Source organism: Schistocerca cancellata, chromosome 1 (assembly GCF_023864275.1).
Source record: "Schistocerca cancellata isolate TAMUIC-IGC-003103 chromosome 1, iqSchCanc2.1, whole genome shotgun sequence".
In the NCBI taxonomy this organism is placed as follows: domain Eukaryota; kingdom Metazoa; phylum Arthropoda; class Insecta; order Orthoptera; family Acrididae; genus Schistocerca; species Schistocerca cancellata.
This window is the reverse complement of record NC_064626.1, coordinates 681,215,609-681,234,856: the sequence shown is the minus strand read 5'-3', so window position 1 is coordinate 681,234,856 and position 19,248 is coordinate 681,215,609. Positions and strand designations below refer to the sequence as shown.

Here is a 19,248-nt window from a genome sequence, read left to right as displayed (position 1 = left end):
CCAATTCAGGTTATTTGTAATTGTAATCCCTAAGTAATTAGTTGAATTTACAGCCATCAGATTTGTGTGACTTATCGCGTAATCGAAATTTAGCTGATTTCTTTTAGTACTCATGTGAATAACTTCGCACTTTTCTTTATTCAGGGTCAATTGCCACTTTTCACACCATACAGATATCTTATCTAAATCATTTTGCAAGTCGTTTTGATCATCTGATGACTCACAGCAGTGAGTGTCACGACTGTATTTGCTAGAATGCGTTATTTCTATCACCCTCCCACTGTGGTATGAGACAGTAAGATCCTACTATACCCATGGTAGAATATTAGTACTGTGATGATGTTGCATTTTATTCATTCATTAATGTGTGCCTTGCATGTGGACTAATTGGTAGTTAATTTAAAATAAGTTGCAAACAAAAATAAAAATAACAACACACAAAATGAAAAATGATAATTAAAACATCTGGTCAAAATATGTAAAAAGCTATGTCTTGGAAAATATGGAAAATACTGTAAAGTAAAAGCCTTAGATTTTGTAGTATATTTAACAACCTAGTTAATTAGTGAAGAATCTGATAAACCCACTTTTTTCCCTGTAACTTGTCATTTCAGAGTTTTGGCAATAATTTTTTATTTTTGTATAACTGATTAATACTGACGATAATAATTTGAGTATTTTGTTTGGCCCTGGCTTATAATGTCAGTTCATTGCGTAATTTACAAATAAGAATAAAAATATGTGGGTGATAGTCACTTTATTGTTCTGCATCACATGAAGACTTTTTTTGTTATATAAAAGAATGTTAACTAACATAAAATAGTGTTAAAAAGATATCTCATCATAAACAATTACTATGTAAATGAAGACATTTACCAAATTTTAAAAACAGTTATGAAACTTTATAAAAGATAAATAACAAGAAATCTATACACTCTTGCAAATCCATACTAGAAAGTTACATTCACAATTAAACTTAACAAACTTGTAGGCTCAATTGTCACATATTATAACTAAAAATTATTTGTATACAAAAAAGGTAAAATCAAACAAAGGATTGCTAAAAGAGGCTCAGTAATAATCAGTACCGGTACTTGTCAGTTAGTCGTTATTCATTCTTGACTCACTGATGTCTCAGATATTGGTTGTATTATGTCTCAGATTTAAATAAGGACAGCAGTGAATCGCAGTGTTTCTGCCCTGTAAAGGCTAGTGTCATTTGTCACAAGTTTATGGTCTGACACATTGTTATCTGTATGACACTTCTGGTAATGCACCAAAGATGCATTGTTATTACACAGCTGAGTATGAGAATGTGTGTTTCTATGTTATAGTCAAAATCTAGATCTGCAATAAATTGCGGATTTTGCAACCATTTTCTGCATTCTTTTAAATTTGAATATTCAATGATCACTGTGCACACAGGCATCCAATGGATTCCAATTTAGTTATGTCTCAGTTTATTTTGGATTGCTATGGTTCATTCAGTGCTTCAGCCTTCTTTCTTTCTTTTTTTTTTCTTTTGTAATAAACAACAAGGTCATAATTAACCTAAAATTTGTATGGCATATAAATGCAGCACAAATCTCAGGACTGAAAATCATTCCCTAGATGAGGTAATTATTTTTATTTTAATGTGCTACACTACAAATATTTATTAATGCTTTATAATTCCACTGTATTTTGCTAAAGAGTGCTCAGGTTTCATATTAATATTGTGGTTACTGCAAGTTATAGATTTTTAAAAGTGGTATGATATATTGGTTTTTATGCAGAAATAGGAAGACCAAACATGAGAAACTTTCTCCATTAAGAAATCAGTAGTGATTCTTCCCTTTTTGTTACAGCCTGTTCTTTCTTCCTTATTCTCATGTTACAGGAAGTAATGTGAAAGACTGATACATGATTCTATGATGATTCTTTCATCTGTCTTTGGATGATTCCATGTAGAGAATAATTATTCCTACACTTTAAGAGTAAGCACAGGTTGCTGTAACTTTTCAGTACTGCACATGTACTTTGGAAACTAGAGGGTTGCATTGTTATTACACAGCTGAGCATGAGAATGTGTGTTTCTAAATGGCAACAATATTGTGAAAAGGATGCATTGATCTCACTATATAGAGGAGACAATGAGTTGCAGACAGGTAAAACAAAAAGACTGTTATACATTTAAGCTTTCAGACAAAAGGCCTTCTCTAGAAGACACACACACACACACACACACACACACACACACACACACACACACACACACACACACAATAAAAAAGCCCAACTCATTGACACTTAACCATTGTCTCTTACCAGCATTGCCAGACGGTGGACTGCAACTGCGGCTGTGGGAGCTGCAATCTGGCACGAGTGGTGGAGATAAGGAGAAAGTATGAGGTGAGGATGGGGAAGGGGAGGGGTAGCAGGGTAGGGGTGAGTGAAAACATAGTGCTGCTTGTGGAATGTTCAGGGATGTGGTGGGGACATGGTAGGGTACTAGATGCAGCTGAGAGGTTTGAAGGGGAAGGGAGACTAGTGGGTGCATTGACGGAATAGAAGACTGTGTAGTGCTGGAATGGAAGCAGGGAAGAGGACAGGTTGGTAGAGGACAGTTGCTAGTGAAGTTTGAGGTCATGGGGGTTATGGAAACTTAGGATATGCACACTGAGTTGGACAGCATTTTCAGCAACTTAGTGGTCCAGCTGTCTCTTCTCCACAATTTGGTGGTGGTCATTCATGCAGACAGACAGCTTCTTAGTTGTCATGCCCATAGAAAGCAACACAGTAGTTGCAGCTTAATTTGTAGAACATTACTGCTTTCACAAGCAGCCCTGCCTTTGATAGGACAGGAAATGCTTGTGACCTGTAGAGGGAGGCTGGCCGCTGTGGCCGTGCAGTTCTAGGCGCTTCAGTGTGGAACCGCGCTGCTGCTATGGTCACAGGTTCGAGTCCTGCCTCGGGCATGGATGTGTGTGATGTCCTTAGGTTGGTTAGGTTTATGTAGTTAAAAGTCTAGGGGACTGATGACCTCAGATGTTAAATCCCATAGTGCTTAGAGCCATTTGAACCATTTTTGTAGAGGGAGGATGTATTGGACAAGCCTTGCATCTACTGCAGGCATATGAGCTACAAGGCAAGGGATTGGGAGCAGGATGGACAAAGATATTGCACAGGTTTGATAGATGGTGGAATACCACAATGAGAGGTATGGAAAGATAATAGGTAGGATATTCCTTATTTTGGGATGTGAGAGGTAGTCTAAACCCTGATGGAGAATGTGATACAGTTGCTCCAGACTGGGATGGTACTGAGTCATGAGGAGAGTGCTCCTGTGTAACCAGATGGTGGATATGTGGAAAGTGGTAAGTGACTATAGAGACAAGGCATGGGAAATCTGTTTCAGTACAAGGTTTGAAGGTTAATTTCATTCTGTAAAATGTTGGGGGATAATTTCAGTCTATAAAGGCTTCAGTGAGACCTTTGATATATTTGGAGAGGAATTGTCGTCACTACAAATGCAACAATCACAGGTGGCTACGCTTATGGATGGGTCTTCTTGGCATGAAATGGGTGGCAGCTGTTAAAGTGGAGATATTGCTGGTGATAGATGGGGTTGATAAGGATGGAGGTACTGATATATCCATCCTTGATGTGGAGATCAACATTGAGAAATATGGCTTGTTATGTTGAGGAGGACCAGGTGAAGTGAATAGGGGAGAAGGTGTTGAGGGTCTGGAGAAATTTAGATAGGGTGTTCTCACAAATGAACCAGATCAGATCACAAAGATGTCATCAATGGATCTGAACCAGGTGAGGGGTTTGGGATTCTGGGTGGTTAAGAAGGATTTCTCTATATGGTCCACGGATAGGGTAGCATACAATGGTACCATGTGGGTGGCCATTGCCATGCTGTGGGTTTGTCTGTAGGTGATGACTTCAAAGAAGAAGTAATTATGGGTGACAATATACACTCCTGGAAATGGAAAAAAGAACACATTGACACCGGTGTGACCCACCGTACTTGCTCCGGACACTGCGAGAGGGCTGTACAAGCAATGATCACACGCACGGCACAGCGGACACACCAGGAACCGCGGTGTTGGCCGTCGAATGGCGCTAGCTGCGCAGCATTTGTGCACCGCCGCCGTCAGTATCAGCCAGTTTGCCGTGGCATACGGAGCTCCATCGCAGTCTTTAATACTGGTAGCATGCCACGACAGCGTGGATGTGAACCGTATGTGCAGTTGACGGACTTTGAGCGAGGGCGTATAGTGGGCATGCGGGAGGCCGGGTGGACGTACCGCCGAATTGCTCAACACGTGGGGCGTGAGGTCTCCACAGTACATCGATGTTGTCGCCAGTGGTTGGCGGAAGGTGCACGTGCCCGTCGACCTGGGACCGGACCGCAGCGACGCACGGATGGACGCCAAGACCGTAGGATCCTACGCAGTGCCGTAGGGGACCGCACCGCCACTTCCCAGCAAATTAGGGACACTGTTGCTCCTGGGGTATCGGCGAGGACCATTCGCAACCGTCTCCATGAAGCTGGGCTACGGTCCCGCACACCGTTAGGCCGTCTTCCGCTCACGCCCCAACATCGTGCAGCCCGCCTCCAGTGGTGTCGCGACAGGCGTGAATGGAGGGACGAATGGAGACGTGTCGTCTTCAGCGATGAGAGTCGCTTCTGCCTTGGTGCCAATGATGGTCGTATGCGTGTTTGGCGCCGTGCAGGTGAGCTCCCCAATCAGGACTGCATACGACCGAGGCACACAGGGCCAACACCCGGCTTCATGGTGTGGGGAGCGATCTCCTACACTGGCCGTACACCACTGGTGATCGTCGAGGGGACACTGAATAGTGCACGGTACATCCAAACCGTCATCGAACCCATCGTTCTACCATTCCTAGACCGGCAAGGGAACTTGCTGTTCCAACAGGACAATGCACGTCCGCATGTATCCCGTGCCACCCAACGTGCTCTAGAAGGTGTAAGTCAACTACCCTGGCCAGCAAGATCTCCGGATCTGTCCCCCATTGAGCATGTTTGGGACTGGATGAAGCGTCGTCTCACGCGGTCTGCACGTCCAGCACGAACGCTGGTCCAACTGAGGCGCCAGGTGGAAATGGCATGGCAAGCCATTCCACAGGACTACATCCAGCATCTCTACGATTGTCTCCATGGGAGAATAGCAGCCTGCATTGCTGCGAAAGGTGGATATACACTGTACTAGTGCCGACATTGTGCATGCTCTGTTGCCTGTGTCTATGTGCCTGTGGTTCTGTCAGTGTGATCATGTGATGTATCTGACCCCAGGAATGTGTCAATAAAGTTTCCCCTTCCTGGGACAATGAATTCACAGTGTTCTTATTTCAATTTCCAGGAGTGTAGTTGGTCATGGTGGCTAGGAAGGAGGTTGTAGGTCTGGAATCAGATGGGCCTTGAGAAAGGTAGTGTTCAATGGCAGTGAGGGCACAGGTATTGGGGATGTTAGTATAGAGGGCGATGGCATCAACAGTGACAAGTAGAGTACTGTAAGATAAAGGAACAAGAACTGTGTAGAGCCAGTGGAGAAAATGGGTGGTGTTCTTTATATAGGAGGGTAAGTTACCAGTAATAGTTTGCAGGTGTCGTCCTCAAGAGTGGAGATACTCTCAGTGGTGACACAGTAACCAGCCACAGTGAGGTATCCTGGACCAATGGACAGACAGAGGATCAGAGGTCACGTGTGTGTTTTCTACTTCAGAAGAAGACTTTTTGGCTGAAAGTTGAAATGTACAGGTATAGCAGTCTTTTTAAGTACCTATGTGCGATTTAACATATCCTCTGTAAGGTGAGTACCAATTTACTCTTTTCCTAATATTGTTGTCAATCCATCCTGGACTTTCCATTGTTTGTGTTTCTGAATGGCCATACCTTGAATGAAAGTTGATTATCACTGTTCAGTGTTAATATGAAGTGAATATGACTGAGAAGTAAGGAGTGAAAGTTACTACCAAGCAAAATAAGATTTTTGTGATAATTCTGTCATGATATCCATAGAAAACTGGAATAAATGCAGTTAACTTCATTTTCTTCTAAACTGCATGTGGTATTACCAAGCCAATACAATTCCTGACTGCTTGGTTTAAACAGCAAGAGATGTGTTGACTACCTATGCAGTGGAAAGTAATGAGCCTGTAACAAAGCCGCAAGTGAATATTCTGCTACATTCAATTCCAAACTATAGTGTAATTTGTATGTCTGCAACTTACACAACTTGTTCTCAATTTCTATCAAATAAAAGCTGTTAATGGGCAGCATCTGCAACTGAAATTTCGTGAGATAAAACTGGGAAAGGATGGAAACTGAGGGACATTTCTGCTTCTTTAGTAAGAAAATAGCTAATTTTGGCAAGATTATACTGCAAGCATTATCAGTTTGAGAAACTCATTTGGGGAAGTAGTTTCTTCCACCTTTAAAGGACACTGTTATAGCTCTTGCAAATAATGTACTACAAATCTTTGTTGTTTTGAACATTCGAGCATAGAAAATTTGCACATACCTTGGATACTGTTTCCTTCTGGAGCTACAGATGCAGGTTTTGTCATGAAGTCCTTCACATTGCTCTTTTTTATTTTGCCATTTGTCAGGTATGCCTCCAGCCACAAGCGATACCTATAAAATTGCTCAGTTGTTAAATTTTTCACACGCTCATTCTCTCTCTCCCACTCACCTCTCTCAGCAATAACATGTTTTAAGTATGAGACATAAAAAGAAAAGTGTTGGCTTGGTTTACAACTGATTTTGGATATACTGAATATTGCTTGTGAACAGGCTTCTTATTGTAAGGCAATGGTCTCTTTAAACCTTAAACATTGGTTTCCTGAAATTGCTAATTAATCTTTGAGGTACTGCCAAATGGGGTGATTTCAGACACTGGGGGATTTCAGACAGTATGGTTTATTTGCTCTTTCTCACTGCATAGCAATGAATTACCACTCACTTACACTTCTGTGTGCCAGTTATTTTAAGTGTGAGATTGTATTTATTCCGATCTGTAACTTTTATTTTGGGTCAATTATGTATCTAGTTAACTATCTGATGAACAGTATTAGTGTTGAAAGTTCATGTAGTATCATCAAGTGGAAACTTTCTACTGTTGCAGCTGGTGGGAAGGTATTATAACCTCAGTTGTTAACGAGGTCAGTCTCCTATGACTTTGAGACAATTCCTATACCAGTTTGCCAAGCTTTTCATGTAAAATTGTAAAATAATAATGACTTGTACAAAATTATGTACTGTGTGGGGTGGGAGGACATATAAAAGCATGACAGGTGCAAAAGTGCAGTGTAATTATGACATGGAACTTTTAGATAAAGCTGTTCATAAGATTCAGTGTAGCAAATTATTACACAGAAAAGCATGCGATTTGTGTAATAGACCTAGACTGACCATACAAAATAAAGTGCAGGAACTACATAAAAAAAGATTGGGAGGACAACCAGAACTAAATGAGGAGGGAGAAGAAGAAATGATGAAGCAAGGTATCTTGAGGGTTGCATATTGGGAATTCCTATTCACTAACTTGGATATTAATGTTTAGTGAATGGCCACCTCAATAAATCTGGCTTTTCTAACAATTTACCAGGAGTAGAATGGGAGGACAACAAGTACTAAATGAGGAGGAAGAGGAAATGTTGAAACAAGGTATCATAATAAAAATTGATCTTTAATATATGAAATTCACTATCTCAATCCTTATCACTGGTTCATAATGATGCAGAACCTTAAAATGTAGGAAAGGCCAGTAAAATCTGATAAGAAGACTGTATAATTTAAAAAAAGTCAATTTTTGTCTGGCTTCCCCCCATATACTTTGAAACTTCGGACACATTTAGAAAAAGCATATGAGTCTGAAATCACCTCAATCCTTGTGGTGACTGTGGACACTGTTTGTCCGTTCCAGCAAATATAGGTAAATATAGCAAATATAGGTGAATTTTAGCATATTTTATCTGTTACACATATACCCCATCAATCTTGCAACAAACAAAGCAATCTAACAGAAGCTCCACAAGTTATGATTAGAACAATGACAAAACCATCCAAAATCACCTCAGCTGAAGGTACCACATTTGTGAAACTGAGTAATTCTTCGTTGCCTTCTAAGATCCACAGGTAAAAAGTACAAAAATGTGAATAGCATCAATAAAAGAATACAGTACAGAACAGATGTTTTAAGGATCAGTCTTTCATATTAGTATTATGGATTCTGTAAAGTAACCAACAAAGATTCAACTATTGTGGTGGTAAATGATACACCTGATTAGCAAACAACAAAATACGCAATGATATATTTAACTACATTATTATACATATTTATCACCATAGTTTAACTTCCAACTTAAAGTACTCATTATGTACAGATAGTTGAAATAATATTTAATGGCAGTTTTGTATAAGTCTTATAAAATGATGTACTGTAATGGATTATTCAAAATGAAAACAGTTATCTTATTCCTAATATCCAGCATTACTTGAAATGCTTCTGTGTACAAAATCACTAAATTTTAGCATTTGTGTGAAATCCTGAAGTGAATTAGAATTGATATTTATTTCTAAGTGATACTGAGTTTGGTTTGTGTGAATAAATGAAGATCTTTTGAATTTATTCAAGATTTTACAATTAAACAAAATCCTTGAATCCAGATAAGAATGGGAAATATTCCAAAATAATGGAATTCTTCTAACAAATCTTTGATGTCTCTAATTCAGTCAGTAAAGTAACAAAGTATTTTAATAACATTTTCCCACTCCAAGACTCAACATATTTTGCACGAACCACAATATATAGATGTGGATCCTGCAAACAATCAATATTTTTGAACCAAAATTTTAACATATATTGCCTGTACTGTGTGTAGGAATGCTACAATGCACTAGACAGTTGGAGGACTTTTCCTGAATTTTATCATTTGAGAAACATCAATCTGAGTTCTGAATGCAAGTCACAGATCAACTATTTTACCAATGCAGCTTACAGTGTTTGAAAGTGATGATAATGATTATTATTTTACACACATTAATGGCTTCAGTCACTCAGGTGTTGATTTATTCTTCTGGACAACTTGAAAGTCAGTTCCATTTGGGCAGTAAATGCATGTTTCAAACACTTTTTTGGTACAATGTCATGCTTTTAGACATTTATATTGCATTGTTTTCTGGTTTCAGTGCATATATTACAATGACTTGCATGATATCATCTTTTATTGATGCTTTTTGTATGAATTAGACCAAATTTGCATAATGTGAGTAATTTCATGAATTTTGTCACAGTCTATAAACATAATGTGCTCAAGTGCCCTAGTTCAGTTCCATAGAAGTCAGTGTACTTCATACCTTCTCTCACCCCTGCCAGTCATTGCTATCAATGGTGAGTTGTGCAAATTCTTGTACTTGAGCTATGCAGAATGAAAAATATTTTACTATCACCATAATTGCTCAACATACTCCCGTACTCCTTAGCCTCTCACCAATCACCTCTGATGTGAGCTCAATATGAAATTTGCAGACTGTAAACCAAGAAGCTAAATATTTAAGCAGTTGTGTGCAGGACACTGCTTCATACAGCTACATGTAAAATATGGCAACAAAAAATCCCTGAACCATTTCCTTTCCATGTTTGTATTATGAAGTTGGTTGACAATGAAACACGAGGGGTCGTGTCCATGATGCAATATGGCAGCCAAGTTGAAAGTGTATAATGTGTCTCCACAAAAAAATGTAAATTTCATTAGTAAAAGGAAAATGTGTGCAAGTTGTAAGAATGAAATACTGAAGCTGAACAAATGGATATCCAGTCTACAGTTTACAATCAATGCTCAAAAGATGGAAATAAGTAAACTACAATCTGAAAAATATGCAACGCTAATGAAGGAAGAAGACACGGTCTCAGGAAAATGGAAGATAATGACTGAAGGAAGCTGCACTCAGAAGGTAGAAGATCTGAAAGACAGTGAAAATTTAGTGCAAAAAAACTCTTTTGAAGTGCTTTCTGCCGTGGATTCAGTGAACACATTGGAAAGGGTCGAAAAGTTGGAAAACAAAGTAGGCAAACCGTTGCTCGTTGTAAGTAGGTCAAACAGTGAAAATACTGTGTCAGGAGATACTCTAAAAACTACGAAAATAAGTGCACACACCTACACTACCACAGACTTCAATGTAACAAAGGAAACTACGTTAAAAAATGTATCTCCAGCGAAACTGCAAACAGAAGAACATTTAGAATATGTGCGTCAAAAAAACAACACTAGTCAGCTGAGAAGAAGAACCTTAAATCCTCCAGTTACAAAAAGTATGAAACACAAAACAATCTGTGTGTTAGGTGATAGTCACGGCCATGAAATTTCTGCAATGTTGATGAGAACATGTAGTTTCGAGGCACCTGATTTCATAAAGCCATGGCCTCCATTGAGTGAAATAACAGACCTAACAACATCAACTGACGTAGCTAGTTTGAATAAAGACGATTTCACCATGTTAATAGGAGGATCAAACGACGTCTATAGAAACGAGACATACACGGTTATTACAGAAATGAGGAAATGTTTAAATAATTTAACCCACACAAATGTACTCATTGTGAACATCCCACATCGTCATGATTTACCAACCTGGTCGTGTGTGAACCATGAAATTAATGTTGCAAACGAGTGTATCACTGAAATATGCACTAACTTTAAGAATGTTGATATTGTAAATATAAACAGATTGGAGTGAAGGTTCCATACAGTCCATGGACTTCATTTAAATACACCAGGAAAGAAATTACTAACCGAAAAAAATATGTACTTGCATTTCAAAGAAGAGTGAAGAAAAAAGTACAAGTGACAAGCAAACGGAGATTGAGAAGTGCTTTAGATGAGTTACAAGCTGTGCCATCAGCCAAACTCAAATTACAAAGCGGTTTAAACCGATTAGGCAAGAAACAAACAATCAAGTCGTCAGCCAAACGAAAATTACGAAATGATTTAAACTGAAGTGGACAGATGTGGATGAAGCAAAACTTATACAAGCTCCAGAAGTTAACTCACCTGCTGATTGCCACCAGCAAGCAGAAGCCACACACAAGAAAGATAGAGAAAATTTTTTAGGGTAAGTGCTGTATTAGAAATGCCATTAGATAAAGAATCAGAAACCGTTTCAACTAAAGTTACTAAATACCCAGGTTTCGCTATACTACACCATAACGTTCAGTCACAAATAAACAAAGTTCTGTGATGTCAGTAAAAGTTATATTGACTCAATTGAAAAAGACTTTGAACTTTCCATTACCAAACTGCCAGAGCTTAATTTCATCATTATTAACATATATAGAGCACCAAGTGGACAACTATCAGTCTTCATGAATAAACTAGAGGTTCTGCTGAACAGGATCAGTACACTAAATATGAAGATAGTGCTTTGTGGGGATTTCAATATTGATTTTTCAAAAGACAGCAGCCCCAGAGATGCTTTGATAAGTATGACCTCCACAATACACTGCCCAACAAGATTAACAGAACGCACAAATTCCATTAATGACCAAATATTCATCTCAGAAACAAATTACAGATTCACAAGCATAGTACTGATCATGGGTTATAGTGATCATGAGGCACAGCTGCTGTGTATAGAAATGCCAACAAGTAGTAACAGTTCTGGAAAAGTTGTTGAAAAAAGAACGTTTTCTGAAGATAACATTAGAATTTTTAATCTCTTACTGGCGAAGGAAAACTGGGGAAGCATCGCCACTCAGAACAATGTTGATAACATGTACATGAGATTTTAGAGCATCTTTCTTCACTGTTTTAATGTAGCATTTCCAAAAGTAGTAAAAACAGTAAAACCTAACAATAATAAGCAATATGTAACTAAAGGCATAAAAATTTCCAGTGTGAGAAACAGATTTCTGCAGTACTGTTGTAAGAAATATAGAGTAACCCAAGAATTCACAGATTATTCAAAAGCCTACAAAAGAATCTATGGTAGAGTAGTCAAAGAGGCAAAAATTATGTGGAATGACAATTTGATAAGAAACTAATCTAACAAAATGAGATCCACGTGGAGAGTTATAAACAAACAAACTTGTAGTTCAGTGCCAAAGAAAAAGAATGTATCATTAACACTAGAAGGCTCAAAAGTCACAGACTCAAATTCAGTTGTGGAAAAATTCAACAAATACTTCACCTCACTAGCTGAAGACCTCATTCAAGTACACTGTCAAGGACCAGTCCCAAGTTTCTCCAGCAAGTCAGTGATCTCAACTGCTTCTATGTATGTATATGAAACAAACCCCAATGAAATTATAAGTAAAATTAAATCATTAAGCAATAAAATGTCAAGTGGTGTTGATGAAGTACCTGATTTCATATTAAAAGCATGTGCTCACCACATAGCAAACCACTTAGCAAAAATTTTCAACCTCTCTTTAAAAACTGGTGTATTTCCAGATATTTTTAAAATTGCAAAAGTTTCACCACTACTAAAAAAAAGTTGTTCTGAAAAAATATCAAACTACCGACCCATGTCACAGTTAAGTTCCTTCTCAAAAATTCTAGAAAAACTCTTCTATGACAGGCTTTTAAGTTTCATAAATAAATATGCACCTCTTACAGTATAACAATATGGTTTTAGAAAGTCTAAATCTACACAGACAGCAATTTTCGAATTCTTAGACTGCATTTTAAAATCCCTTGAACAACATAAATTAGCTGCAGGTATTTTTCTAGCTCTATCAAAAGCCTTCGGCGTCCTGGACCAATTAGAAAGACGAGGAGTAAGAGGTGTAGCATATAGCTGGTTGTGTTCATACCTAAAAAACTGCAGGCAGAAAGTATCACTTCAGTATGAATTCAACAAAATGAATAAAACAAGAAACAACTCCTTTCTTTCTATGGAATTACCAATAAAATATGGTGTACCACAGGGCTCAATCTTAGGTCCACTACCCTTCTTGATGTATGTGGACGACTTAGTTGAATATATGAGTCCCACAAAAACTATCCTGTTTGCTGATGACACCAGCATATTGCTCACTGGATCCAGTCCACAAACTTTGTGGTCCACAGGAGAAAGTTCTATGAAAAGACTTTCTGAGTGGTTCACAAAAAACAGACTCATTATAAATACTGAAAAAACTGTGTGTGTAGATTTTCATTTAATTCCTCCAACTAATCAAACATCTATTCAAGCCCAATTAAAAAATGATTCCCTAGAAAATGTAAGTATCGCAAAATTTTTGGGTCTATGGGTTCAGCAAGACTTAAAGTGGGACACACATATAAATAACTTGTGTAGAAAACTATCATCTGTGTGCTATGGCCTAAGAATTTTAAAGGCTACAACAAGCAAAACAACAGTACTGCAGGCATACTATGCACAGTTCCGCTCACTAATCAGATATGGGATCATTTTCTGGGGATACTCAACTCACAGTGTAAAGGTTTTTAGAATGCAAAAAAGAGCTTTAAGAATAATTTGTGACCTTAAAAAGATGGAGTCCTGTAAATCCCATTTTACTGAGCTTGGTGTTCTAAATGTTCCTAGTTTATTCATTTACGAAACTACCTTGTTCACTACGGACTACCTCCTGGAAACAGACAAATTGCTACACAACAAAAATGTACACAACTATAGTACCAGAGGGAAATCAAATATACATCAAAAATATCAGAGAACAACCACCTATCAGAGGAGCATAATTAACACTGGTGTAATACTACACAATAAGATACCAGAGGAAATAAAAAATGCTACTCATCCAATGTTTAAACCTAAACTAAAGGCATTTCTCATAAAGCACTGTTTCTATTCTGTCAGAGAATTTCTGAATACGTAACAAAATTAATTGTAATAGGTACCTAATTTTAATTTGCCTACTATTTTGCTAATACTATGTATTATCTTTTACCCTTGTCCAATATCAATTGTCCAATTTGAGCTGTATGATAAAACTTGACCAATAAAAAATCAATCAATCAATCAAAACAGATCAAGGGAAGGGGGGGGGGGAGTTTTTTGTGATAAAAGTGTAACAAGTTTCCAACTTTATCTGACTTTGTTCAAAATTTTTTCATTTGAGTAAGAACCTGCTGCATCTTTTGATGTAGAAAGATCATTTTCTATCTATAAAAATGTTCTGTCAGATAAATGTAAGAGTCCAAGTGAAGAACATTTACATAAATTAGTTGTTTTGTACTGTTTTAGAATAAAATAGAAATAAATACAGAGCTGAATTTTGGTATCACATTTTTTATTGTTTTGTTGTGTCATTGTGCTTATTCAGGCATATGATGCTGCATAAATGCATTATTGTTTTACATATGATAGTGCATGAACATCCATTGACAGGGTGGAGCATATATATAATTTGTGCCACGTGTTTTCTGCTGCCTAGATGATTCACAATGCCTGGCAAGACATGTATACTTCCAACAGAATGGAACGACTGCCCATACAGCCAGATGAACCTTGGAGCACATTTAGACACTCTTCATGCCTGGTGGAGTTGTTAGCAGAGGTCAATCTGGTCATGGCCCTAGCTGGCCACCCAGGTCACCTGATCTGTCACTGTGCAATTACTTTGTGTGGGGAGACCTCAAGTCTAAGGTGTATCACAACAACCCTCATAGTTTCAAGAACCACAGCAGAACATTTCATATGACATCGCAAGAATTTCCTTTGACCCCCCTTCAGAAACTTGCTTACCAGGGCCCAAAAGTGTCAAGACCTGAATGGTGGTCAATTTCGGCATCTGCTATCATCAGGTTAGTATTGTATTTCCTTTCCTCTGGTATGCTTCTCTGTACCCTGCAACTCTCTTCTCCAGGCCCCTTTTATTTGCTCCAACCTGTATGTATCAAATATCGTAGATAGATACTTTGTATTCTTTTGGCCGCACTACATATGGGTCTATTAATCTATGGAAATTGTCATCGTTCTTGGTCCTTTTCCTCATCTGCAAAAACAGCATGAAATTTTTCTCCAGTATTTCAGTGAACTGATGTTCAAACATAAATTGCTCTGAATTTTATTTTAGTTGAAGATCTAGGTTGTTCTGTCAGTGATGAGAATGTTAGAGACAGAGGGGAACCTCGCATTAGAGAAGGATGGGGCAGGAAATTGGCCGTGGCCATTTCAAAGGATGTAACACAACATTTATAGCACATTTTTAGGGATTCCAAGGAGAATCTAAATCTGGAAGATCATTGGAGGATTTGGAGCCCACGCTCCCTGAGTGGAAGTTCCGCATGTTCATCACTGTGCCACATCACTCAGACATCAGTTGAAACATGTTCAGAAAGTACTCACAATATGCCTTAGGACAACTTTACCTCTGGTCAACAATGTATCTAAAAACAACTACTGTTACTCATTTCACAATTTTGTAGCTTCCTATAGGTAGTGTACCATAGCTACTTTGAGGCAATAGTGCGATACCACATTACCTTTTGGGGAAATGCTAGCAATTTGACAAGAAACCAATTATTAGCATTATGTGCAGTGCAAAGCCAAGGGAATCTTGTTGGCCGCTATTAAGAGGCCTAAACATACTAAGTGTTCCCTCGCTGCATTCTTATGAAATACTTCTTCTCACAAATAGTCATCCAGATTTGTTTGCTCCAAACAACTTTCAGCATGGATGTGAAAACTAGAAACAAAGAATGTTTCATGCTTTCTACTCATAGTCTCAATCTTTTCACACAGAACGCACAATATATGCGGTGAAAATATAAATTAGACAAAAAATGACATAGTTTCAAAAGACTGAGACTGATTCAGTGAAAAGAAAGTATATAGCATCTGGTACAAAAATGCTGTTATTTTATTGATTAATTTTTTAATGGTGATCTGGCCATTTGAGCATGATAAAAATTAATATTACACACATATTCAGATATTTTATGATTCTACTAAATGTTGTATTCCATGTACAATCCATTATAGCGGTAAGCTTGATAGGTCTCCCTTACACTAAATCAATGGTTTAATATGTATGTTATAAAACAACAAAGTTCTGATTCTGATGCATTGGAGCTCTCATTTAATATAAAGACAGACCAACATTAAGCACTTTTTGTTAACTTCAAAACTCATTTATATCTTGTGTTTTGAGTAAAACAGATACTTTTAAACTGAATATGTAGTGAAAATAATTAAATAGATTAATAACTTTATTCTACATCAATAGGAACACTGACCTGGTTCCTGGCTTAAGATCTTGGATTATAGCCTTGGGTGGTGCATCTCTCTTGACAATTTTGAAGGTACTGAAGTCTTCTTTGCCAGCATCACTCTGATATATAGCACGAAATACGTTGACATACTTGTCTGGTGGATAAGGGACGCCATCCCATTGTATTTCAACTGATGTTGCTTTGAGCTGGGAAACATCGACTTTTAATTCGAAGAAGTATGGATCTGCAACAAAGTCACAATTTGGTAGCCTCCACCATGCATACGTGTACACCCACCCACCCACCTACCCTACCCTACACACACATACACACACACACACCATTCTCATGGTACCTAAACAGCTTCTCCATTTCATTCATATGATCCTTGACATATGTTTACCTCTGTTTCATCTGTTGCCCCATAATGATCTTTGTGCACTAACAATCATATCAATCCACACCAAAAGCTGTATAACCTGGTTACTCATAGATACTGCATTTGCAATGACCAACAATCAATCTCACAGAATAATTAATGGTTTGCAGGGCCCAAAAGGAGAACTCCTTCGTTGCTAGGTACAAGACAAGGACAAACAAATTAAATTACATTTTCCACCTAGGCTTCAATTACCTTCAACTTACCCTAAAATGGGGAATATCCTTCCATCTATTGTTCTCACCCTTCACAAAGTGCTACACTGTTTGTCAACCAATCTACACAATATCTATACAATATCATGCCCCTACTGTAGGACACTTATCACTGGAAAACAAATCCCTATGCTAAACCCAAGTGCTAGACCTGATCCATACATCTATCAACCACTTTCTATTCTAGCACCGTTACAGGTATGTCGTAATCCTCAATGGCTTCTAAACAATATCTTTAGGCTAACTAAATCACGTCACATGCTGTGCCATAACTTTTTGTTTAACACTGTCTTAACAGACATACTTTGATCTTTATGCATTTGATCTTCTTCTCCTTAATTTTGGGTATCTTTATTTTCATGAGAATGTATTTGCCAAAGTTTAATGAGACAATGGAAGACCCATCTTGATCATATTTTTAATGTATAAACTTTCAAATTTTTCACACTTTGGCTATCAAGTAATCTTCAAAAGCTGTCAGATCAGGAAACAACAATGAGATTTAGTTATCCTACAGCACAAAATGTTAATACTGCAATGTAACATATCACTTTGTTTAAGTGATGTGTTGCAAAACCATCTGCTGACCAATGAATGATGACTGCTACAATAAAAAAGTTTATTTAAGTAATGAATTGGTACAGACTGCTTTTTTTGGAAGTTTGTTTTCTTTATGTGCATGTATCCTGGAGTGGATGGACACAACAAATCTGCAAGACATCTTACTGTGTTCATGGTACTTGACCATTGGGCAGTTTATTCTGTGTCATCGGGTCTGCCTTGGAGATATGATGGAAGAAGAACAGCCATGACAACAACAATGACATCACAGGAGCAAGAGAGACACTGCTATCTGTAAAATTCAATTGCAATCGGTCCTTCTTAATGTATTTGTGATGTTCTGAATAATGAGCAAACTTTGTTATGCAAGATTATTGTAAATGAGACTACAGCATCTGACACATTGTGAGAAAAGAAGTCTGACCAAGATATATTGGTGAGTTTGTACAAATAACAAGGTGAGCAAATGAATAATGGGAAATTGTAGCTCCTGAGCAAACTTTACATCACCATATCACGATAACTTGCCCAGGTTGTCATAACACACACATACAAAATTGAGATACACCATATTAAAAGTAGACTGATACACAGTATCTTGTCAAAAATTTCAGTGTGCAAGAGAGGGACAGATTCTAAAGATGGCTTGATACCCAAAAAACACAACACACAAAATGTTAAAGACTGTACAGTGAAAAAGCACTCAATGATGAGAGTTATATTTTTCTAATGGAATTATGATTTTGGTCTCTCTTAATGATTTTATATACATTTCAGACCTGTCATTCAGTTGAAAAGTTGTGAAATTGCTCTGAAAGATTTGTCAGTCATGCATAATTTCCTTGAATTAAGCTTTGCTTTTATTTGAACTTAAGTAATTACAAAGATTTCTCTTTCAGTGATTTCTTCAATATCAGAAGAAATGTATTGTGGTCAATTGCTGCCATCTTCATCTGGTGAAATGCAAATTGATGTAACAGTCAACAGGCACATAACATGAATTCAATTTCCTTTGCAATGTGAACATCTCTCTTTTGTCTGTCACTTTAGATGCATGCTCAATTGAACATTCTATATAATATACCGAATGGTTATATTTAAACTTATGCCACATGAGCCAGTGTAGACAGAAAACTATTTACCAAATGTGAACCCAACTTTATATTAATGTTCAGATTGTGTGCTGCAGGATTTGTGGTGTTAGGATCATGATCTGTTGTTAGACACTGGTACTGCTATGGTGAAGTAGGCTGAAACACAAGCATCAGTTTGGATTACAAAGTTGCAGAGAGTCAACATGGGTCTGGACAAGGTGAGCAGAGCTTCACTTGTAAAGCTGTTTTATCAAAACAACAGTAATAGTGTCACTACTTTTTGCAAGTACTGACACATTAAAAGATTATTGAGAGGTCATCTTTCCACCCCAGAGTTGAAGAACATGATTGAGAAGTTCGAATTAACAAGTGATTTGGAAACCATGCCTGGAAGAGGCCAATGGCCAATTGCATCACAAATTGTTGAAGTTACTGTTGCCATGGCCGAGAATGTAGGCCACAAAGTGTAATCTTCAAGTAGAGCACAATCTGTGTTACGACAACCAAAATTTTATGGTCCACTGTTTGAAAAGTACTGCAAACAACTGTGAATGGTAACTGTACAAGCTCTACAGACCTCACCAACTTTTACAACATGATGCAGACATTAAAAAAGAATTTGCTCTTATGTTTCTTGCAAGGGCTCCAGCAGATGACATGTGGCCTTGGAACATTTTGTGGCATACTGAAGCACCTTTATTCATTTTTCTCTTCTGCATGTTGTTACAAATGCTCCCACAAAGTTTCA

At 37.8% G+C, this 19,248-nt stretch overlaps 1 protein-coding gene across 1 annotated transcript in view; it reads right to left on the bottom strand.

Annotated features, from left to right (window-relative positions):
• The window catches only part of LOC126184153 (putative epidermal cell surface receptor), a 401,413-nt gene that overhangs the window by 32,943 nt on the left and 349,222 nt on the right, over positions 1–19,248 (bottom strand). Inside the window, 2 exon segments of the mRNA XM_049926525.1 lie at positions 6,537–6,649; positions 16,216–16,435. Coding sequence (XP_049782482.1) covers positions 6,537–6,649; positions 16,216–16,435 — 333 coding nt within the window.